We start from the raw sequence: 20,283 nt of genomic DNA on the forward strand, positions 1-20,283 counted from the left end.
AAGAGAACACCCACAACATAAACTAGTATCCAACGCTGCGCTAGTAACATTGAACTATATTCGGTACACTAATGAAGTTCAGTATACTCATTTGTATCATGACCGGAAAAAAAAAAAAAAAAATGAAAGTGGTGGTGCTGGTCTATAAGGGCATAGCAAAAATATATCGATAAAGATAATACATATCACAAATAATACAATGTGGTATCATGCAATGATGGAGTTGCAGATAAGGACAACATTCTTGGGGGGAAAGATTTGATATTTGATTGATATCATGCTTATTTCTTCTTCTTGTTGGTATTGTTCTTCTCTTTCAGGACATGATTCTGATTTTCAGTTGGGGACTTTCCCTTTCCTTCCATCTTCTAACTATCCCCTGACGAGGTTGGGCGGCCTCGCGTGAGTTCCTGCATCTCGCGGAGAGCTTCCGCGCGACGGGCGACCACGTCTTCGCGCCGGACGACGTTCCGAAGGGCTTCGCTGGCTTGGATGAGGCCGTCAATGCTGATGGCGTGGTTGGTCATTTGGTGGTTGATGTAGGTGTAGAGTTCGGCTGGGGTGGAGCAGGTGGTGAGGAGTTGTTGCTCGTTGAGTTTGAGGAGGGCGAGAGCTACTTGGAATAGGAAGGTACTGCCGCCCCCGTTGCCGCTGGCGCTAGGGTCTGAGTCGGTGGGGTCGGTCGTGGGGGTGGAAGAAGGGGCATTGCCTGTGCCGGTGGCGGGAGGGTTGTTGACGGCGCTGGTTACATTCAGACAGAGGACTACGTCCCAGACGCGGTAGAGGGCTTCGGCTGAGAGGCAGTCGGTGAAGACGGAGAGGAACCATTGGAATGTTAGTGCCTCGAGTTCGACGCCCAGACTCTCGAGGTGGGCAGATAGCTTGGGCAGGATCTCGGCAATGTACTGGCGTAGTACTACTTGATCGGCCCGGGAGGCGAGCAAGCCATGGTCGTAGTAGTGTTCGGGAAGGATCACCTCGATCATGGAGGTGAGGAGCCAGAAGGCGTCTTCAGCGGTTGGGGTGATAAGCAGGAGAGATGCGGCGATGAGGTTCATCCCCTGGCAGTAGCCGACCTCCGGGTTGCGGCGAGAGTAGGCCAGGAGCACTTCCTTGAGCTTGGTAACGCCTGGTCCTCGGCGGAAGAACACATTATCGGTCAGAGTCCGGTTGATGTCCATGTCAATCTGGGCGACGACCGATGAGTCGGGTTCCGAGCCACCTGTGCCCTTTACTAGGTCATCGTAGTAACCAGGCACTCGCATTGAAGAGGCGCCACTGCATTCGGACCAGACCTTTGCCCGCAGGGCAACTGGGATCCCTCCCAACACGAGGACCCGGAACTCGCGCCACTTGGCACGGCCGACTTTGCCCTTGTTACCTAGGCCAGAAATACCCACCACTTCGCCATCGGCCAGCGATGCCTCGGGCATATCGACAGACTGCAGTGCCCGGTCGGAGGTGGCGGCGGCGGCTGCGGCAGCTTCGCCGTCTTTTCTGCGCTCTGCACGCACTTTGCGCAGGAACTCGTTCCACCGCACGGTCCGGTCACGTTGTAGGGAATCATGTAGTTCCGTCAACTGCTCGAGCAGCAACTTAACCGGTTCATTCTCGCCTGCAGCCAGACTTAATGTGGCCGGCTCGTCGGAGGAAACCCCAGCGAACTCTGGACGATCTGCGACTACTGTGGACGTAGATGCCGACGGTTGGGCGTTTGGATTGACGGAAACTGCGCCACGTTTGTCGACAGCCACAGCAGAATTGCGAGGCGAACTGTCGCCTGCTGTGGTGAGGGATACGATAGGACCGGCTGAAGGTGTATGTGACAGCAACTCTGTCGGTCCAGTGGGTACCCTCAGATAGTCTTGCCATCTCCGAAGTGCGACTGTACCGGCTTCCGGGGTCTCGGGGGACGCAGACACAGGTGAAGACTGAGGTTCTGGCATTGGCTGAAGTTGCTTTAAAGAGTCGGATGCATCATCACCATCGGAAGCGTCGCTCCGTAAGCTGCTGAGAGTCTCTGCAATGCTGAGCCGGTTGCTGCCTCCGGCGTTCTTGAACGCGTTCGCCTCCCTTTGTCTTTTCTTCCGACGCTGGTCGTAGATGAATCCAAAACGGTCAGTCAGCAACTCGCCCGGTTGGTAGTTGTTGTACATGTTTGAAAGAGTAGGTGGTCGTGATTCCAGGGGAAGGATGGCATCCATCTCAACAGGTCCGAGGTTGGTCGCGTTCTTAGCTGTAGCGTCTGCGGATGTTCCTTGTGAGACACTCGCAGACGGTTGCCTCCGGCTTATTTGGCCAGATTTGGCCACGCTGTTAGGCCCAGGTGTCCGCCCAGAAGCGCTGTGCACGCTAGTATTGCTATTTATTCGCTTCAGGGCGGCCATGGCTGAAACAGGCCCCTTAGCATTGGGAGGAAGCGCAGGAGAGATACCTTTGCTACTCCCCCGATTCGTAGACGAAGCTCTGCCGCGGCCATCATCACTATTGGTCTCGTCCTTTGCTTGTGTGTTCCCAGCAAACAACTTGACCGTCCACGAGGATAGCGACTTTGATGACTTGCGTGAATGAGTACTAGCGTCGTCTCCGCCAGTGGATGCATTAAGGTGTTTCCCAGCAACTTCACCAGCAGTAGGCCCTTGTTGACCTTCTGGGGGTTGGAATAATTGCTCGTCCAGCGCTTTTCGGCGACTAGAAGGGTTGGTGAGATTTCGCTGACGTTGAGTCTCTTCCTCCTCGACCTCACCCATTACGCTGCTTGCTCGACTTGTCTTTCGGCTACTCGTAGTATTACCGAAAATAAAGTCCTGCCAACTTCGGATAGAGCCATGTCTCTTGCGATTTGTTCCCGACTCCACGCTAGAATTGCCAGAGCGTGCATCGCTATCGAGACGTTGGGGCCCTCGAACAGTAGCCTGCACATTACCTGCAGCATCCGTCCCTTCCTCATGAACCTGAGATCCAAGCCCATCAATCATCGCCTGCTGCATCAGTCCATGCATACTGGAGGCGGAGCTGCCCGGCTGTTCCGTGTTGCCACCATGTTCCTGACCAGCTTCATCGCCCAACGGCGCATTTTCCAGCTGATATAACCGACGCTCGATATCCTGATTCGAGACCGAAACCTCCCGCAGCATCCTCTTCAGCTCCCTCTCCCTCGCATCAGCCCGCTGTCGCAGAGCTGAAATCTCCGCATCGCGCTGTGCCAAATCACGGGCGAACTGTCGCACCAGCTTAACCGCACCGGTACTCGCAATCAGACGCTCAATATGAGAGTCATCCGCCAGGTGCAACGCCCCCGGGAAATCACGAATGGGCACCGAATCCCCGAACAGGGCAGCACGACCAGGGCTCGGGGTCGAGCCACCGGTCAGCTTAGCCAAGGCAGACCTCCGATCTCGATTAACATCCGGCGGGTTATCACTACCTTCTTCACCTTCCAACAAGGCATTGGTCAATGCACGGTTCAGCGCGGGTTGGCCGACGAACCCCTCGGGGGACCGGTCCGGGGAAAGCGAAGGGAACGAGGTCAGGTCGGTGGCTGTGGCACTGGAGGATGCCGAATTACGTTTTTGCGAGCGAGCACGAACGGTCTTAGCCTTCTGACTTCGCCGGGAAGAGGAGGAGGTCCGAGACGAGGAACGACGCGGTAGTTGTGGGATATCGCACTCCGCCATGACTCGAGGGGCGGTGAACAGAGCCAGATACTTGAACTGCGGCCTTCATGTATGCTTCGTTTTGTTCGGTCTTTCTTCTTTGCGTGATTTCTGAGACAGGAATGTGGAGTTTACCAAGTAGGATCACCGGCGTGTGTCTTTTTTTCTAGCCTCTAGCTTTGTGTCTGGCTGTGCTACCTGAGGCCGGTTTCCGCTGTTTGCGACGTTGTTTGTGCGGCAGATGATCGACCTAAGCAACCGGAGATGATGATGATAACACCCGCACGCTAAACCGCAAGACGAGAAAGAAAAGCGATAGAATTCCAAGTGAAGCCGCGGAAGCAGGAGGTCGAAGCTGAGACAGAGGCAAAGAATGACAGGAACGCGGGGGGAAAATTGAGGGAGGAGAAAAGTAGCAGCCAGGGTCTGGAATGCCAGCTGCTTTGGGGAGCCGAACGAACGGACCATGACGTGTGGCTGCAGCCATGTGACTTGGCATGCCGCCAGCTCACGCTTATGTAAGAGGGGCCTGGGTGCCTGAATTTCAGGGAATGGTCGATCTTCATATCCGGCGGTAAGGATGTCTTAACTCCGACGATATGTAGTGCCTCAGGCCATATATATCTCTCCCTCCCTCGGCTGCTACTCTTCGTCACCTGACCCTCAGCCTCGGTTCTCCGCAGCCACCGGGCGTCATTCTGGGGGCTGCGATGGGGGAGATCGACCTTGTAAACTGAGTAAAGCTGATTGTGGTCTTCCTGTCGGTGTAAACCCAGCCTAATACCTTCTTCTTCTACCCCAGATTCACACCACAGTTTAACTCCAAAAGAAACAATTTATTTCAACCCGTGAAACTAGTGAACGCTGACATATCTTCCGTCCCTTCCATACTTCACCCATCATGTCCTCAGTAGCCAAACGTCGTCTCCAAGCCGTGAGCCAGCAATTAGTGGAAGGCATTCCGGACGCAGGCACATTCGAGGGCATTCCTCGAATCCGCCAAGTTGCAGGCGATTCCGTCGGACCGTAAGTCTATACTTATACTTCAAGTCCTTCTATATACTTGCCCTGCAAAACTGACAACATACCAGCCGAGTTAAGGACAAAGTCGCAATTGTAACCGGTAAACACCCCCTTCAGCATACTACTTACCCCTACCCAAAATTATACACATACATGGGACACGCATGCTAATAGTAATCAGGAGCCAACTCCCCCGCAGGCATCGGCCGCGCCGCAGCGCACCAATACGCCCACAACGGCGCCAAAGCCATCTACATCTGCGACTACGCAGACAGCCATCTGGCAACACACAAGCGGGAGATCGAGTCCCTGTATCCCGGCGTAGACATCCACGTCCGCCAATTCGATGCCGCCGATGAAGAAGCCGTCAAGGCAGTCGTCCAGGACGCACTAGAGAAGTATAACCGATTGGATATATTTTTCGCGAATGCGGGCATCGTAGGCCAGCCGAAGATCTTCACTGAGGTTACGGCGGCGCAGTTGATGAAGACGTTGAATACGAATGTGGCTAGGTGAGTATGAGTATAATAACATCTACAATTCCCGGGGGTAAATATTTTCTGATTCGATTGTTGTTAGTGTCTTCCTAGCAGCCAAATACGCCTCCGAGGGTATGAAGCGCACCTCAGAGACAAAGCCATACCCCGGGGGCTCTATTATCTGCACGGCGTCTGTTGCAGGACTACGCTCGAATGCTGGTTCCACGGATTACTCTGCTTCCAAGGCGGCGGTTGTTTCTGTTGCCCAGACGTGTGCGTACCAGTTGGCTGGGACGGGGATTCGCGTCAATGCCATCTGTCCAGGGTTAATTGAGACGGGTATGACTCAGGCGGTGTTTGATGCTGCACGGGCGCGAGGCACAGAGCGAAAAGTCGGACAGCTGAATCCTCTGCAGCGGGGAGCGGTTGCGGATGAGGTGGCTCGCGTGGCGTTGTTCCTGGGGAGTGATGAGAGTAGCTATGTTAATGGACAGGCTTGGGCTGTCTGTGGTGGACTTAGTGCTGGACACCCGTTTGTGCCCGGCAAGTTGGCATAGTCACTATGCTTTATAGTATCAGGTTACTCGAACTACTCTTATAATGAAACAAACAAATAGGATTCGAATGAGGTTTGTAACCAACAATTACATTCAGAGAACCGCAGAGGTTTTTGTGTGTTGCGGTGGGGAATTGGCTGACACCAATTCAGTGTATCTCTTTAAACTTCACATAGCAGCTTTCAAAGCTGCCCTAGTCAACAGGTAGAAGTATGGACAAATGGAAACAGGAGGATGACAGGATAGGAAACTCGAGTGAATGAGGGGTCGGCCCAACGAGGGGAAGCCAAATGATCTACTACAAGGCGGGAGAAGTCAACGGACTCTCAAGAAGGCAAAAGTGGTATAAAGACGGGATGGCAGGTGGGAATAACCAAAGCAATCAATATAGCCGTCCCGTGAAAAAATCAACTGGGGTCACATGGTGCTCCCGAGAAATGTAAAGGAGAATAACGCCTGGGTAGAATCACGGAGTCAAAAACAATGGGAATCTCCAGAGGAAAAAAAAAAAGGTGGAATAACAGGGAACTGTCAAAAGAAAAATTCAAAGGCAGATAAATCAATGCCAAAGAGTGGCCACAACTCGCTCTAATTTGGACAAGATGGTAGGAGCAGACGTCGCGTCAAAAGTCGTCGAAATCAAGCGTTGCATCGTCGTTCTCAAGAGACAATTACGCAACCAGTCGGGAAGAGCCGGCCCGAATGAGGTCCTCGCTGGCCTGCTTGGACAGAGTGCCTGTCTCAGTGTGGTCATCAAGACCATCGGTCTCATGAGCGCGCTCATCATCGTCCTCGATAATCCGGGTCGGGATCTCGCCAGGCCCATACTGCTGACTCGACCTCTCCGGGAACGTCGAGCTGCTGACCATCGACATGGATGTGCTGGACCGGTTATGCACCAGGTCTGGGGTCGGCGGGACACTAGAACGCCGGTGATCGGGGTGCAACGAGTGGTTGTCGCCATCTCCCATCTCACTGCCAGCTGGTGTCAAGTGCCCGCGAAGTCCATCAGTTGTCAGACGACGGCTTCCATTTGGGGTGGTCTTGCCGGATGCCGGGAGGTCATCATCCTCCGCATCTTGAGCAAGCTGTAGGCCTTCCACAGCGGCAGCACACTGCTCGCTGATGCTGCGGATGATGTCGGAAATAGCATCAGTCTTGTCACGCAGGTAGCGATCTGCGACATCAGTTATGCTGAGACGTGCAAGACGGTTGTGACTTTTACCCATGCTGAGGAGATGTTGCTCCAAGTCCGGGCTCACATTGTTGGCAACGCTCTTCGCGGAGATATTGGCACTAGAGCGTCGCGACGACACAGCAGATTCTCTCGGGGTCTCAACATCCTGTCCGGCCTCCTTGGTCTCGACGGCAGCCTCGGCTTCGGGCAGCTCGGTCAGGTCGGTAGAGCTACCAATCGAACGAACGATGTGCTCCATGTGATGTGTCTGGCCATTGATAAGGCTGCGGAGACCCAGCACCACGCGCTGAGCCTCATCGCGTTGCCGCGTGAGGGAAGCATTGGAGTGCTGCAAAGAAGCAAGCTCCTTTTGGTTGCGCTTCCTCTCGCGCTCGAGCTCTTCCGCAATTTCTTGCTGGAGGACCAACGCTTCCAGAGCATCATCGCGCTGCTTCTCTGTGCCGGACAAACGGAGAGAGAGACGAGCCACATCATCCTTCTGCTGGTCAATGAGACCGGTAAGACGACGGTTCTCACGCTTGTGGTTCTCAATCTTAACCTTGAGCTCAGATGTTTCCTTGGTGAGGGTCTCGGCGAAAGCCTGGAACTTGAGGAACTGCATGGGGTTAGTCTCCGAATCATACACGAGTCATCCAGGGAGGGGGGAAACAAACCTGCTGCTTCCAGGTCTCCAGCTCCTCAACCAAGAAGTTGTTGCGCTTGGTGACCTTGCTCAGCTCGGTGTCCATGCGACCCTTAAGGTTGATGAAATCTTGCCAAGCTTCCATCGCATCGCGAGAGTACTGGTTCCTTTCACGCACAATTTCGTTCAGGTGGCGCATGGAAACCTTGGTCATGAGAGGCTTCTTGACAGAGCCACCAAAGATGGCCTTCATGCCAGTATTGCGTCCCTAGTACACATATTGTTAACGTAAAGACCCACACAGATATTTGCACCAAAAGAATCACTCACCAACTTCTCGCACACATGATCCATAACGTTCATCACAGCATCCTGGTTCCACCAAGAAGGATCCTGGACGCTCTCGACCTCACCCCGCATCACGATGATCTGTCCAGCGGGAATAAGTTTGCCACCAGCATAGGCAGAACGGAGGTGGTTGGGAACACCCGAGGGTGAAACATCACCATTCAAGGCCTGGGTCAACCGGTTGATGAACTTGGTGCGCTGACCAGGAGTCAGAACATCGGGTGGACTCGATGTGAGGACAAAGTTGCGGTCCAGATCCACGACCAGAGCATCAGAGGGAGCGTTGAAGAGGGTTCGGCATTCAGCCGTGACACCGAGAATGTACGGGCCGGGCTCCTGAACCAAGTCCTTGATGTGACGAGCGTGGACAACGGGAACATACAATCCACTCCATTCGTAAATGCGCACACAGTAACGGATGGTTTCCGCAGCCATGGTGAGCATGGCTGGGTAGTGGCTGACGAAGATGATACGACGTGTCGGCGATACGGCAGCTTCAACAACACCCACGACATTAGGGATCGACAGGCAGGTGAAGAGAGGCCACATGGAGAAGTTCTGGAAGCCCGTCGGGGACGATGGGAACTGATAGCAGAGAGCATAATCCTTCATATCGATGCGAACCAGGTCGTTGAGGCGGGGCGCAGGAAAGCTCAGAATTCGCGAAACCTCCTCCGCATGGAACAAGTTGGTGGCCTTGTTCCAATGAATCCACATGCCACGGAGATAGTCGCCCAGAAGGTCGTAGAGTGGGTAGCGGGAAAGGAAACTCAGACAGTATGGGATCCAGTAAGTCTCTTCCGGGTTATCGTAGAAATCGGGTTCTGTCTTCTTGCGCAATTCGCGAATCGTTTCCGCACGCTTGTCGTCTGCGCGGGACCATACTCGCAGGGCGATACCGTATAGGGTGTGAGAAGAATCTTGCTGCAGAACGAAGGCATGATGGACGCAGTGAGGCTGGTTCTTGCCGGTGCAGATCTCTACATCATGAGGGAAGCATGCCTAATACGGCCAGTCAGTGTCAGCCATCCTTCTGCCAGATGGCGGCGGATTCAAAAGAAACATACCCTCATGGCCGAATGCAAGGACTTGGCGATTTCATTATCTTGTTCCAGACGGGGACTGCTTCCCAGGATCTCGGGCAACCAAAACTGGCCCACGGCTCCTTTCATGTGTCCAATCTTTCCCTGTGCGGGCGCGGGAGCCCGGACCCATTGGGACGGTTCCCGGCCAACACCGCAAACCATGTACGCATGAGTGAGAGTCTTGGGGGTTCGCTGAGAAGCTTTCGTATTGGCTTGCGAAGGGATGGGTTGCGTAATGCGGGAGTGAAGCGAGGAGGTGCGACTAGGGACGACGAGCGAGTTCTCCCCTTGGTCGCGGGTCGACGGCCGGTCGCGAGTGGACGGACGGACGAAAGAGGCGTGGTCCCTCAGAGAATGACCCATAGTGATGGTTTTTTTGTCGGGGTTTTCAAGGGATTGACGGGGAATATTATATTATGTACAGACGTGGGTTGCGTAATGGATTACTTTTTCCCGTTTGGGATGCAGGCGGTCTCCGAACCTTGGTTCCGATGGTTGCGTTCGAATAGTAGTGAAATCACGACTGGTTGTTGACTTTTTGCCGTTTCCTTTCTGCTTGCTAGAAGACTGAATGGCAGGTCGAGAGAACAGTAGCACTGCTAGAGGTCGAAAAAGACGTGAGGGTTGAAAGGAAGGACGGCGATTAGGAATAGGGGGAGGATATTGTTGCAACTAAAAAGAGGGAAACACAGCGGAGATGAGATCGGACGGATCGATCACAACTACTCCCGCGAACTCAATTGATGGGCATTTCTCACGCTCTACGGCACATCTAGATTGGAATAATCTAATGAAATGTGGAAGCGAGGAAAACAACTCCCTTGAGTGGCGGTGGTGTTGATACCGGACGGTCCTGATCCTCGGAGGGGGAGGAGTTGGATAAGGAACGGAAAAGGGAGGAGAGGACAAAGGAGGGGAAAGAGGGAGGAAGGAAGAGAGAAAAGGCGTGAGGGAAGAGGAGGGAGAGGGAAGAGGAGGAGAAGGGGAGAAAGAATAGGTCAAGTTAGGTTAAGCCAGGTTAATTGGAACCGGACGGAGAGAGAGAGAGAGCGAGAGAGAGTAGGGGAGGAAAAGGGCAAAAGGCAAAGCAGGGAGACAATCTTGACCATGAAGAGTTAAGGTGGAAAGAGGAAGCGGTTAGTAGAGGTTCGTTGACCACTAAAGGGGGCAGAGAGGGCCCGGTGGAGGTAAAGGTGGAGAGCTGGGCCGACTAGGTACTGTTCGAGTACTCTTTGGCTGCGTGAACCACCCAGGAGATACTTGGGGGCGACCTCCGTCGTCTCTCTATTTTTGTAGTTGTCTCTACGGTAGGTACTCGAAGAGAAGTCACAGCAGAACTTATATAAAAAATTAATAATAGTTATTTTTATAAAACACTCACTAATGCATACCATCTGCCACTGCAATGATGGTTTACGTCCTACATAGAAAATTGACAACTCCAGAAGTGGTAGACTATTTGTACCGTATAATAATTCTAATTATTTTTTTTCTCTAAACTGTTCCTGCGCCGGTTGGAGGAGGTGGTGGGTGGGGGGAAAAGAACCGGCTGACTATTCTGCTAGTCAGGGACAACTTTGGCTCTAGTCGCTCCATCACGGGTTGGCCTCGTGCGGCCACTCCCACCCGGACGGGTTACCACTTACCAATAATTATCCTTCCCTGGAAAGTACGTACCTCGTAATTTACTATTACTACTACTACTACTTTGTACGCTTCCCAGTCTGGCCTGCTTCTGCTGCATCCCTGTCACAGTCCTTGCGCCCGTGCGGGGAGAAAAAGAAGCTTGAACTTGCTGGTTGAATGGCGGTAGGTGAGAACGCAATAATTGCCATACTACCAAGGAAGAGGAGATGCTCCCTTCATCCCCTCTTCCTTATCAAGCTAACAGTCTGACCATGCGACGGGCTAATATCTAGTCAGAACGGTATCCCGGCTCAAGAATCCCACGATAACACTCTCTACTATTACTCCGTACTAGACTACTATCTATTCATTGCTAGCATGAGACGGACGGCCCGAAAGTCTCTCTCCCACGCGAGAATGGATCTTCCAGGCACCCTGCCAAAACTGTTGAGAACTGAGGAAACAGAGCAATGGGTGGATGAGAAAAAGAAAAGAAAAAGAGAGATCATGCCCTGAAGAGGATAGAAAGGCAAGGTACGAAGCAAAACCAGTCGCATTTGGCACGATGCGAAATGACAAATCCACACCACGGGAAGGTTCAGTCGAAAGTTTAACCTCTTAGTGCCGTGTCTGACCAGGGCATTCACAGTCTTATTCTTGAGGTTGATCATTAGCCAGACACACACACACACCCCGGTCTCTGGTCGCAGATTCTTTGCTCTAAACACTACACCAGACCACGGTGTGACCACGCTTCCATCCTCCGCGGTTTCAGTCTGCCATGTCGTGTCCAACTGCAGTACACCCAAACGTGGGTCAAGGAAAGAAAACCCCCCGGCTATGCAGCCAGGTTGGAAAGCCTTTAACAATGCTGTTCTCGCTGTACTGCAGCCCCTTACGAGCGTAATGATAGTATCTCCGACACGATAAATTTAGCAATAGCAGAAACGGTGCAACGCCGGTGGACTAACTGGCGAGCACGGTCATCAGGGGTCTAAGACAAACGTCCCGGAATGGGAGATTACGCTTTCTCCGCCGGTCTTCCCATCCTCATCGATTGATGAATGGGAGGTTGTCGCTCTTCCTGGGCGCCAAACTCTATCGACAATTTGATTTCTGAGATACGGAGTAGTACAACGGTAGAACCTCATCTAGTTGACTAGGCCCTATTTGCTCTGTACTCCGACTGTTCGTGTCAGAACCAGATCAGCCATCCCTGCCTGCGCGAGGGAGATCATCATTTCAGGATGCGCAGTGGTTCGCTCTCGGACGCTTAGGCTCCAGGAACTAAGCCTATCAACGATGGGTGTACGGCAGAGGCCACCATAAGTGCGGTCTGGCTCGTGTAGGACGGCAGTTAGGGGTTGTTCATGTCGCACTCGCAGAGACACTCGCATCGCCGACGACGTCCCCAGCCGAAAAAAATCTCCTAGAGCGGCTCAAGATGCGCGCAAAGCAGAAAGAGGAAAGGTAATACAAGCAACCATCTACCACGACCATATAGAGTAAAAGCGATACCTCGCAATACCTCGCAGTAAGTCTCATAACGAAGACTTTGAGTTTGAGTTTGTGTGCATAAGTCATGGGTGTCGCCCGGAATTTCCGGCTGTTCCCTCCAACCCCTATTGAAGTGTTTGTTGAGACTGGAGCGCATTGACACTCGACCCTCACTGCTGCAGATTGTAATTCCGGTGTCATTCTCCAGAACATTGCTAGACGCCCCCATCAGGTCCATTCGGTCGGTAAGCGACGCGTCTGTCTCACTGCCCGCCGCTGGGTCCGATCCACCGATCGAGTCAGTCCGCCATTTGCCCTGACAGTCATTCGCCCACCGGCTGCCGGAATATCAGATTCAGTGCATGCATAGGAAACGTCGATCTAGATCTCCAGTCTGAGGCGCGTTCGTGATTGAGAGATCGGGATATTACCAGTCCGACGAACATAATGTTGCGTTTACAGATATCATCCGTCACCTAAGCCCGAGGGTGTCGATCCAATATTACGGAGTATATCCCATCCCACAAGTCAATTATGAGGAGCAAGGCAACAGAAGGCAGGAAAAATAAGAAACAAGACCACACACCGCCAAGTCTTCGGGGATGGAACTTGGCCGAAGAATGTCTACCTGTAACAAAAGCAAACCGCGATCGGGCCCTGCAGAAGCCAGATGGAGACTGAACTGGATACCGTCGCGGCATGAATCGTATTAATTTCGCCATCCATGGTTCACCAACGGGACGCGGGATTCTCATCTCATGGTCCAGATCTGGCGGTACCAGACTTTTCATCCGCTCGAACCCTTTGAACCCACTGCACGCACCATTATCAATCACAAGAAGTTCAAGATGGGATTGTTTGCTCTTCAGTGCATGCCTCAAATATGAATACTGCAGGTTGACCTATCGACCGGTCACCTGTCTGTATCCGAAATTGGCCCTCGCTTAATCTATCCAATGCTCAATAATAGGGCCTGCCGTAATTTACCGTCGCTACTCATCTTTGGACCTTACAAACTCTCCGACACGTATGAACACAACAGAGTGTTTATAAGTTGGTTTCGGATGTACGGAAACACTACGCCCTAGCAATAACTAGGACGAGTAATCACCTCCGTTCGCCAGAATGCGATGCCGAGAATTTACACATATCCAGTGGCTTCTTTGATGAATCATCCCAACTCCTGACATAGTTGCCTGGCACAATTCCTACCACTAATCCAACCAAGACAATCAAGAAAAGCAGAACAACAACAGCCAAGCAATCCTCAATCCCAACTGTATCAATCAAATTAACCCGATATTAAAAACAACCAAAATGTCTCTCTCTTTGTTACTCGCAGGGCAAAAGTTGACAATGAAAAGAAATTAACGCCAACCGCATTGGTCGCTTTCCAGTCTATAATTTTCTTTGCCGATCGCTTTCTGTATCCGTCGCCTAGTGTTTCATCATTTCCACCCCCCAAAGTTCGCTGTCCCACCTGATTGCTTCTACAATCTTTCCGGCATTTTCTCTCAACATTGCTCCATCTCTCTATACACTACGCAGTATTGTAGGTACTACGTAGCATTGACCATCGTGCTTAATTCATGTAACTTATACATTGGCCTAGTAGTTATCTCTAGGGTAAATAATAAGCACATACATCGAATGTAGCTACTAGTCCGCCAGATGGTAGTATATATTATCGCTGATGCCACCAGCACATAAGATGGCGCAAATCCTTTTACTACTCCGTAGACTGGGAAAGAGAACTTAAATAAAGTGGAGACCTAAGGGATAAATACTATAAGACCATGGCATTAATCCGATATGTCAGATTATTATTAGGAGTAGTTAGAAGATACGTCGCCAACCGACCAACCAGACACTCATCTATCTGCATTCCAGCCGTTGACCAGGGTTAAGGTACGTACTGCGTACGTAGTAGTAGGATTATCGACCGTTAGACCGCTATGCATCATCAATCCTGGCAAATCAACTACTAGTCTAAGACATAATATCATATAGATCATATGATAACTATCTACGGAGTAGTTAGCACACAACCCCTTATCTACCAAGTACGTAGTGGAAATCCGCCAAGTTGCGCTACTACAGTACTAAGTAATCATCGGATATAGGCAGACCTCTACTGGAATTACTGCCCTACGGTTAATTTTTTTTTGTCAAAGCGAAGACGGGTCCGAAGTAGATGTTATCATAAGTATGCTTTCTCATAACAAGACTATCAGTAGTTATACATGTGGACAGAGAGAGAGAGAGAGATAGACAAATTATTGGAAAACGTAAACCATTCCCGCGCGATCAACACTCACGATCATTCCATACGGGCTTCTCAGCAGGGCGATATCCTGAATAAAGTCTAGATGACTCTTCAATAACTGCTGCTGCTGCAAGCTAATCACCGTGCTTCGGGGTAGACGACCGCTTCCGCTCTTTTTGGTGTTGGCAGTGGCGTTGGCGGAGCTCTTCTTACTGCCGTTCTGGACTGGGTCGGGAGTTGTAGAAGAAGAAGGGGTCGGAATGTGTTCTGAGGTGATGACAAGGGACGGGATGGGCTGAGATACGTCGTAGCGTGGTTTACTGGTCACGGCGCCATCCGTGACAACTTCTAGCCCGCTGATGATAGTGGAATGCTCCGGTCGGGTGAGGTCCCAGAAGCGGATCTTGCGGTCGCTGCCGCCGGAGATGATGAAGCCGCAGCGAGTGGTGTTGTCGCGACCGTCGTCGGGGGAGTCGAAGCCAAGTGCGAAGGCACCGATTCCTGCGGAAGGAGATGGGCCGGATGGATGGTGATCTATTGGGCCTGATGCTAGTCCTTCCATTGCGAATCGGCTGAGCATTCCTTCTGGTCGGCTGCCTTCGACGTGCCAGGGTTCGTAGTCTCGTGTGCTGCTTGGGTGTCCTAGTCTGGTGATTTTGTGAGGGTCGGTATTGCCTGCGTTGGGCTGGTTTGGGTTGTTGACGCTGGGTGTGTCAACTCGGTATACTTCCCGACAGCGGACTCTTTCGATGTCCCAGACGGTGATTTCATTGCCGTGGCTGCCGCTGCTGGAGACGCAGACCCATCGTCCACGGCCCTTGGTCGGATGGAGTTGGATCCTGTGGATGGCGCCGGAGCCTGAAAGACCCCAGGCTTTGAGACGGACGCGGAAGCGAAGATCCCACAGGTCGAGGATGCCATGTGAGGTACCGATGAGGAGCCAGCTGCGCTTTCGGTCGCAGCAGAGAGTGGTTGGTGTGCCGTGATGAACTGGATTCTGTAATGAGTACGCCGGAAGCATGGTTTTCATGTCCAATGCCAGAACACGGCAGGTGTTGGTGGCAATGAGAAGCGTGGACTGGCCCTCCAGACGGAAATGCTCCATCCAAATGGGATACTCGACGGTTCCATCTTCAGCTGTTGGTAGCTGGTATTCGCGCACAAGTTGGAGTTTCCCATAGCGAACGGTGCCGTTGGCATTATGATAATCAACCTTCACTGCATGGATACTGCCGTCATTTGCGCCGGTGACGAACGTGTGAGTGTTCTCAACGAAAGTCAACGCCTTCAATTTCGCTTCGGTGGAATGGCGGTATGTTTGGCGGGATCTCGGGGTAAGATTCTTCTCAAGACGAGTCGTATCCCAGATCTTAGCGGTGCCGTCGTCCGCAGCAGTAACGAAGAAAGCATGGTCTGGTGCCACAACCACGCGGTTCACAGGGCCACTGTGTTCCCCAAAAACGGCTACAAGACCTCCATTCGGTTTCCACACTTTGTCAGGCTCTTGTCCATTAGCCTTCACAATCGGACGCCTTACGTCTATCTCCTTGACATAGGGCCCTAGATCAAAGAAGTCGGTAGGGTAGTTTTCCGCAAACACGGAATCTAAAAGCTTGAGGACGACAGGATCGTCGCCTGCATATGAGTGATTGGCGTGGAATCTGGGGGGCCCCTGCTCAGGTGATTTCCTATCATGCGGTACGGGCGAGGGAGAAGAAGACACCTCTGCTCTCTGAGATGGCAAATCAACCTTTCCAAAGGCGTTGGCCGAGCTGGTTCCAGTCTCTGCGTATGCCTTGGCTGAATCCTTGCGGTTAAGTAAGCTCATAGCACTGGACTTACGCTGCACGCCGGAGGCCAATTTCCTAATTGCAGGATTTTCCGCATCCGTAGGTGTCGATGAACTGTCATGTCCGGGACTGTCCCTTCCTCCTGAGCCCCTACGTCCAGCATCTGAGCTAGGAGGTGACAAAGGCCGTGAGCCGGGCGCTGCACCAGGTGATGATGCTATCGGTGAGGATATCGGCGAATTCTCTGCCCTGATGTTATCCAAGGCACTCGGTCGTGGAATTGTTAGGGCAGCTCCCGGGTCCCTTTGACTCCGCGAACGCATATGTCTCCGGCGTGATTCGGGTCTGTTATCAATGGTTGTTGAAGCGTCAAGTAGAGCATCCGTAATAGTATGCAATTTCCGCTCGTCAGATCTATCGTTTTCAGACTTCCCGATAGAACTTCTCCGTGGCTTGATGTTCTGAGTCTTGTCAAAGAACACAGTTTGAGGAGTCACCCCGTGCTGCATTAGAGCAATGACATTGTTCAAATCAGAGATTCCATTCTCCGAATCTCTTGGCTGACGCATCGATACTCTCCATATGTACTCCCGAAGGGCCAGAAGTTTAGACTCATCATCATGGTTCATTCCCATATTTCTCAGACGGGCGATCCACTGCTCATCCTCCTCGTTCTTGGGCTGCAGGCTGGGATGAGTGGAGGCTTTGTGCCCCAACTTTGTGAGCGAACTGTCAGTTCCATTCAAGGTGAATATCCCATCACGGCTTGCTGCTTTCCAGAAGATACCCTTCTCTGTCTTCGATACCCAAACAAATGCTAGATCGTATACGCCCCTTGATAGTGGCTTCTTGAGTGCGTCAAGCATTTCTCCCTCGGAAAAGTTCATTATCTCTGCTATCACGAAAGGCTGCACGAGAGGGGCGAGGATGCAAAACTTATCGGCGACGGAGAGAAACTTGGTTGAATTGACTACAAGATGGACTGCTGCTTCGCGGATCCAAGCGTTCGGATGCACGAGAAATCGGACAGTGATATGCAGAAGATCCCACGTGGTAGACCGCTGGAAAAGACCCATATCTGCCATCACTGCTAGCGACCGAAGGACCCTTTCAACAACAAACTCTTCTGGGTCCGTCATTGATTGGACCATCAAAGGCAAAATGTACTGCTCCAAGCTTGTACTTCCGACGTAGATTGCAACGCCAATGACCGCCTCAAAAAAAGCACACTTCAGGATCCAGTCCCTGTCATTCAGATACGTGTTTAGATGACTCAAAACAACCTCGCTGGTTTTGAGATTTCCAAAGAACACACAGAGGTCGGATACAGAACCTAGAAAGGCGCGGCGGACCGAAGCGTCGCTGTCGGTCAACAAAGCTTTAGTGTGAGCCTCGAAGTACTCGAGAAGGTCGACTCTCGCAACGTCATATAGGTTGTGGTATGTAGCATCTTCTGTCCACCTAGGTTCAGATCCAGCTGGGATCAAAGCGGGCAAGCGGGTGTCGGATCGTAGTGCCTGGATCATATCTAGGAATCTTAAGGATGATCGTGCCAGAGATGCAACGCATGAAGCATATGCAGCCCGAACCAAAGGACTAGGGTTCGAACTGCCGCTAGGAACGAACGGTTGTAGTCTCGGGAAGATGTACTCGGAGAACAAGTATGCGTTGACCGGCGAGACCACGTGAACCATTTCCAATAACTGTGCAAGAGCACGTATCGCAGCGACCTTGACGGAGTCTGCGCGGTCATTGAGAAGAATCATGATGTACGGAAGAACGCGATCTAACTTTGCCTCGTCGGACAATCGCTCGGCAAAGGCAAGGAGAATGTCACAAGCTTTGACGCGTGCGGACGATTTCGAAGTATTGCGCAGATTAGATACCACAAGCGTCAGAAAGATCAGCACACCGTCATCCGACTGAGCTGGAGACTTGGGAGTTGGTTGTCCATATTGTGGTAGGTCCAGTTGAACGGGGAAGGTATTGCCGGTCAGCCTGGAGGTAGTGCGACTAGAACCATCTGTCGAAGCCTTCGGCGAAGCCCCCAGAAAGTACGATATCTTATCGAAGTCATGGAATACCCGCTCAATTCTCTCATCAGTCTCCCCTCTATTTGCTGAGTCGGTCTCAACATGCGCTCTGCCTGACGATGGATCAGTCATCAGAGACATGTACTGGTGTAAGAAGCTGTAGAAATAGTCAGGGAAGGCCTTGTTCTTCCAAAAGTTCAGATACTCTTCAGCCGAGTACCTAGACTCTGGCTCGAGCTGAATCATATGGAGGATCAACGCGCGGATCTCAGGGTCCTCAATCTTGGAGAGTTGACCATGTTCCGGACTGTATTCTCCCTTGCGATACTTGTAAATTTGGCTCAGAGTAAATATAGGTGACTCCAGAAAAAGCTCCGCGATGACGCAGCCCGCACTAAAAATGTCCATAGCCCAGTTGACTTCCCTACTACCTGGTTCTTCGCCAGCCACGAGAAACCTTTCGGGCGCCAGATAGCAGGTTCGGCGTCCTGACGTGTCGAAGTAAAAAGAGAAATCAGCCGGATTGTCTTCTGGAAGAAATGTCGGCTTGAAAGACGAGGAAAAGTCGGACAGATAGAGCCAGTTCCATGAGGTGACTAAAACATTCTCTGTCTTGATATCGCCATGAAAGACATCCAGCGAATGGCAATCCCTCAATGCGCAGAGCAACTGAAAAGCGATCCATTTCTTTTCGATATCTTCTGGAAATGGACGGGTACTACATAGTATTAGAAAGAGTCCAAAGCAACTCTATCTGGGTTACATACCTCATCCGGTCATAGAGAGAGCTGTGTATGTATTGGCGGACGAGGTAACCGCCAGTGCTGGTTTCCAATATCCTCTGATAGCTCAACGCATTCGGAACCTCAGACAGTAGTTTGCGCTCCCCTAAATTGTTTGTCAGATATTATACTGAAGATCCGACTGGATGCTCATGGCACTTACGTAGAATAGCTTTGATATATGGTTCCAGCTTCATGCTGGGGTAAGGCTTCATGATTACCTTTACAAAGACTAGTCCATTATGCTGCCTTGCTCGAATACTTTTCATAAATCGACCACCACCCATCGACTTTTCATACACCAGATCCGCAAGCTCGGGGACATCGATCCCAGCCGAACCTGCGGACAGGGTTGTGAGGGAATAGCCTTGGCCCATGGTGTTGAAGTGCCTTCATCTCATGAGGGTTTGGGTTTGTAGGTTATATGTGGCATCTGCCATTAAATACCAAAGAGGTAAGCCGATCGACCAATCTACGGCGTTGGATCATCCCGGCACAAGGCTCAAATAAATGATCGGAGGATGTCGCAGGATGAAGTCAGTCCAACGCGTCTGGAGGGGGTCCGATAGTGCATATCAGTCACATGATGCCGGGGAAGGCGGTGAGTCTGCAACATTTGGGAGCCTGAAGGAGCCTCAAGGGGGACCTGAAGGTAATTTACTGCTGCTGCCACTGGAAAGATGGAAGTAGAAACAAAGTTGAAGTGCATCCCGGAGAATATAACTATATCAACCATTGTGCACCGAATTATAAAGCAGCAAATCGAGCATGATTAGCTATTTGATTATCTAAGAACTTCTGGTGTACTATCTATCCGGACAGATCATTTGATGATTTGACAGGTGGCGATCCACCACCGCAAACTCGGGAATCTCCTCCCTATTCATCCAATTACCGCGAACTCCTGGACGTTTCAAACTCTGGCATTGCGAGTTCAGGCACTGATGTGCTGGCAATTCCCCCATCTGATTCGGTGACCGCCATACAATGATGCGGTGCTAGAGTGCCGAAGCTTGTTTTGCCTGCCGGTTGGCACCAAGCACTGCAGCCAATCACAGTGCTGAGGACCCTCATAAAGAACATTGGCCCCATTATTTGTGCTGATAGCGAGCTGTACAGCTAGCTGGTGTCTTTCACGCACTCGTATTTAGCATCGCACTTGATTCTACCAGCTGCATCTTACGGTTGAGTGACGATTCACCTGTTCTTGACCACCCTCTTTCGACGTCTCTGCTGGCAGGATTCCGAATAACCTCAACCTTTCCTTGAGCACCTGCTCGGATAGTTATTTAGTACCCGTCACTAGCTCCTAGTACTAAAG

General features: G+C 51.7%; 5 protein-coding genes across 5 annotated transcripts; 1 reads left to right on the forward strand and 4 right to left on the reverse strand.

The window, feature by feature from the left end:
• Positions 1-106: 106 nt before the first annotated feature.
• On the reverse strand, positions 107-4,072 carry BO85DRAFT_414917 (TBC domain protein). Its single transcript, XM_025657665.1, has one exon. It carries the CDS (start codon positions 3,675-3,677, stop codon positions 369-371), a length of 3,309 nt encoding a protein of 1,102 aa, XP_025519333.1. The 5' UTR covers positions 3,678-4,072; the 3' UTR covers positions 107-368.
• A 298-nt stretch (positions 4,073-4,370) lies between these two features.
• Positions 4,371-5,802, forward strand: BO85DRAFT_446571 (SDR family NAD(P)-dependent oxidoreductase). The gene is made up of 4 exons (XM_025659535.1): positions 4,371-4,682; positions 4,748-4,779; positions 4,861-5,191; positions 5,259-5,802. Exons 1-4 carry the CDS (start codon positions 4,558-4,560, stop codon positions 5,713-5,715), a joined length of 945 nt encoding a protein of 314 aa, XP_025519334.1. The 5' UTR covers positions 4,371-4,557; the 3' UTR covers positions 5,716-5,802.
• Positions 5,803-6,386: 584 nt separating this feature from the next.
• BO85DRAFT_365080 (DENN (AEX-3) domain protein) lies at positions 6,387-9,331 on the reverse strand (the record flags this gene model as incomplete). Its single annotated transcript, XM_025655727.1, has 4 exons — positions 6,387-7,508; positions 7,567-7,803; positions 7,866-8,885; positions 8,951-9,331. The coding sequence occupies 4 exons, from the start codon at positions 9,329-9,331 to the stop codon at positions 6,387-6,389; spliced, it is 2,760 nt and encodes a 919-aa protein (XP_025519335.1).
• Positions 9,332-11,896: 2,565 nt separating this feature from the next.
• Positions 11,897-12,435, reverse strand: BO85DRAFT_195939 (uncharacterized protein). The gene has a single exon (XM_025654475.1). The coding sequence runs from the start codon at positions 12,302-12,304 to the stop codon at positions 11,963-11,965; it is 342 nt and encodes a 113-aa protein (XP_025519336.1). The 5' UTR covers positions 12,305-12,435; the 3' UTR covers positions 11,897-11,962.
• Positions 12,436-14,274: 1,839 nt separating this feature from the next.
• BO85DRAFT_391273 (ubiquitin-binding serine/threonine protein kinase VPS15) lies at positions 14,275-19,474 on the reverse strand. Its single transcript, XM_025656800.1, has 3 exons — positions 19,126-19,474; positions 18,948-19,068; positions 14,275-18,898 (listed from the first exon to the last, which is right to left on the reverse strand). The coding sequence occupies exons 1-3, from the start codon at positions 19,337-19,339 to the stop codon at positions 14,368-14,370; spliced, it is 4,866 nt and encodes a 1,621-aa protein (XP_025519337.1). The 5' UTR covers positions 19,340-19,474; the 3' UTR covers positions 14,275-14,367.
• Between the last annotated feature and the right edge of the window lie 809 nt (positions 19,475-20,283).

This window comes from Aspergillus piperis, assembly GCF_003184755.1.
Source record: "Aspergillus piperis CBS 112811 unplaced genomic scaffold BO85scaffold_3, whole genome shotgun sequence".
Lineage (NCBI taxonomy): Eukaryota > Fungi > Ascomycota > Eurotiomycetes > Eurotiales > Aspergillaceae > Aspergillus > Aspergillus piperis.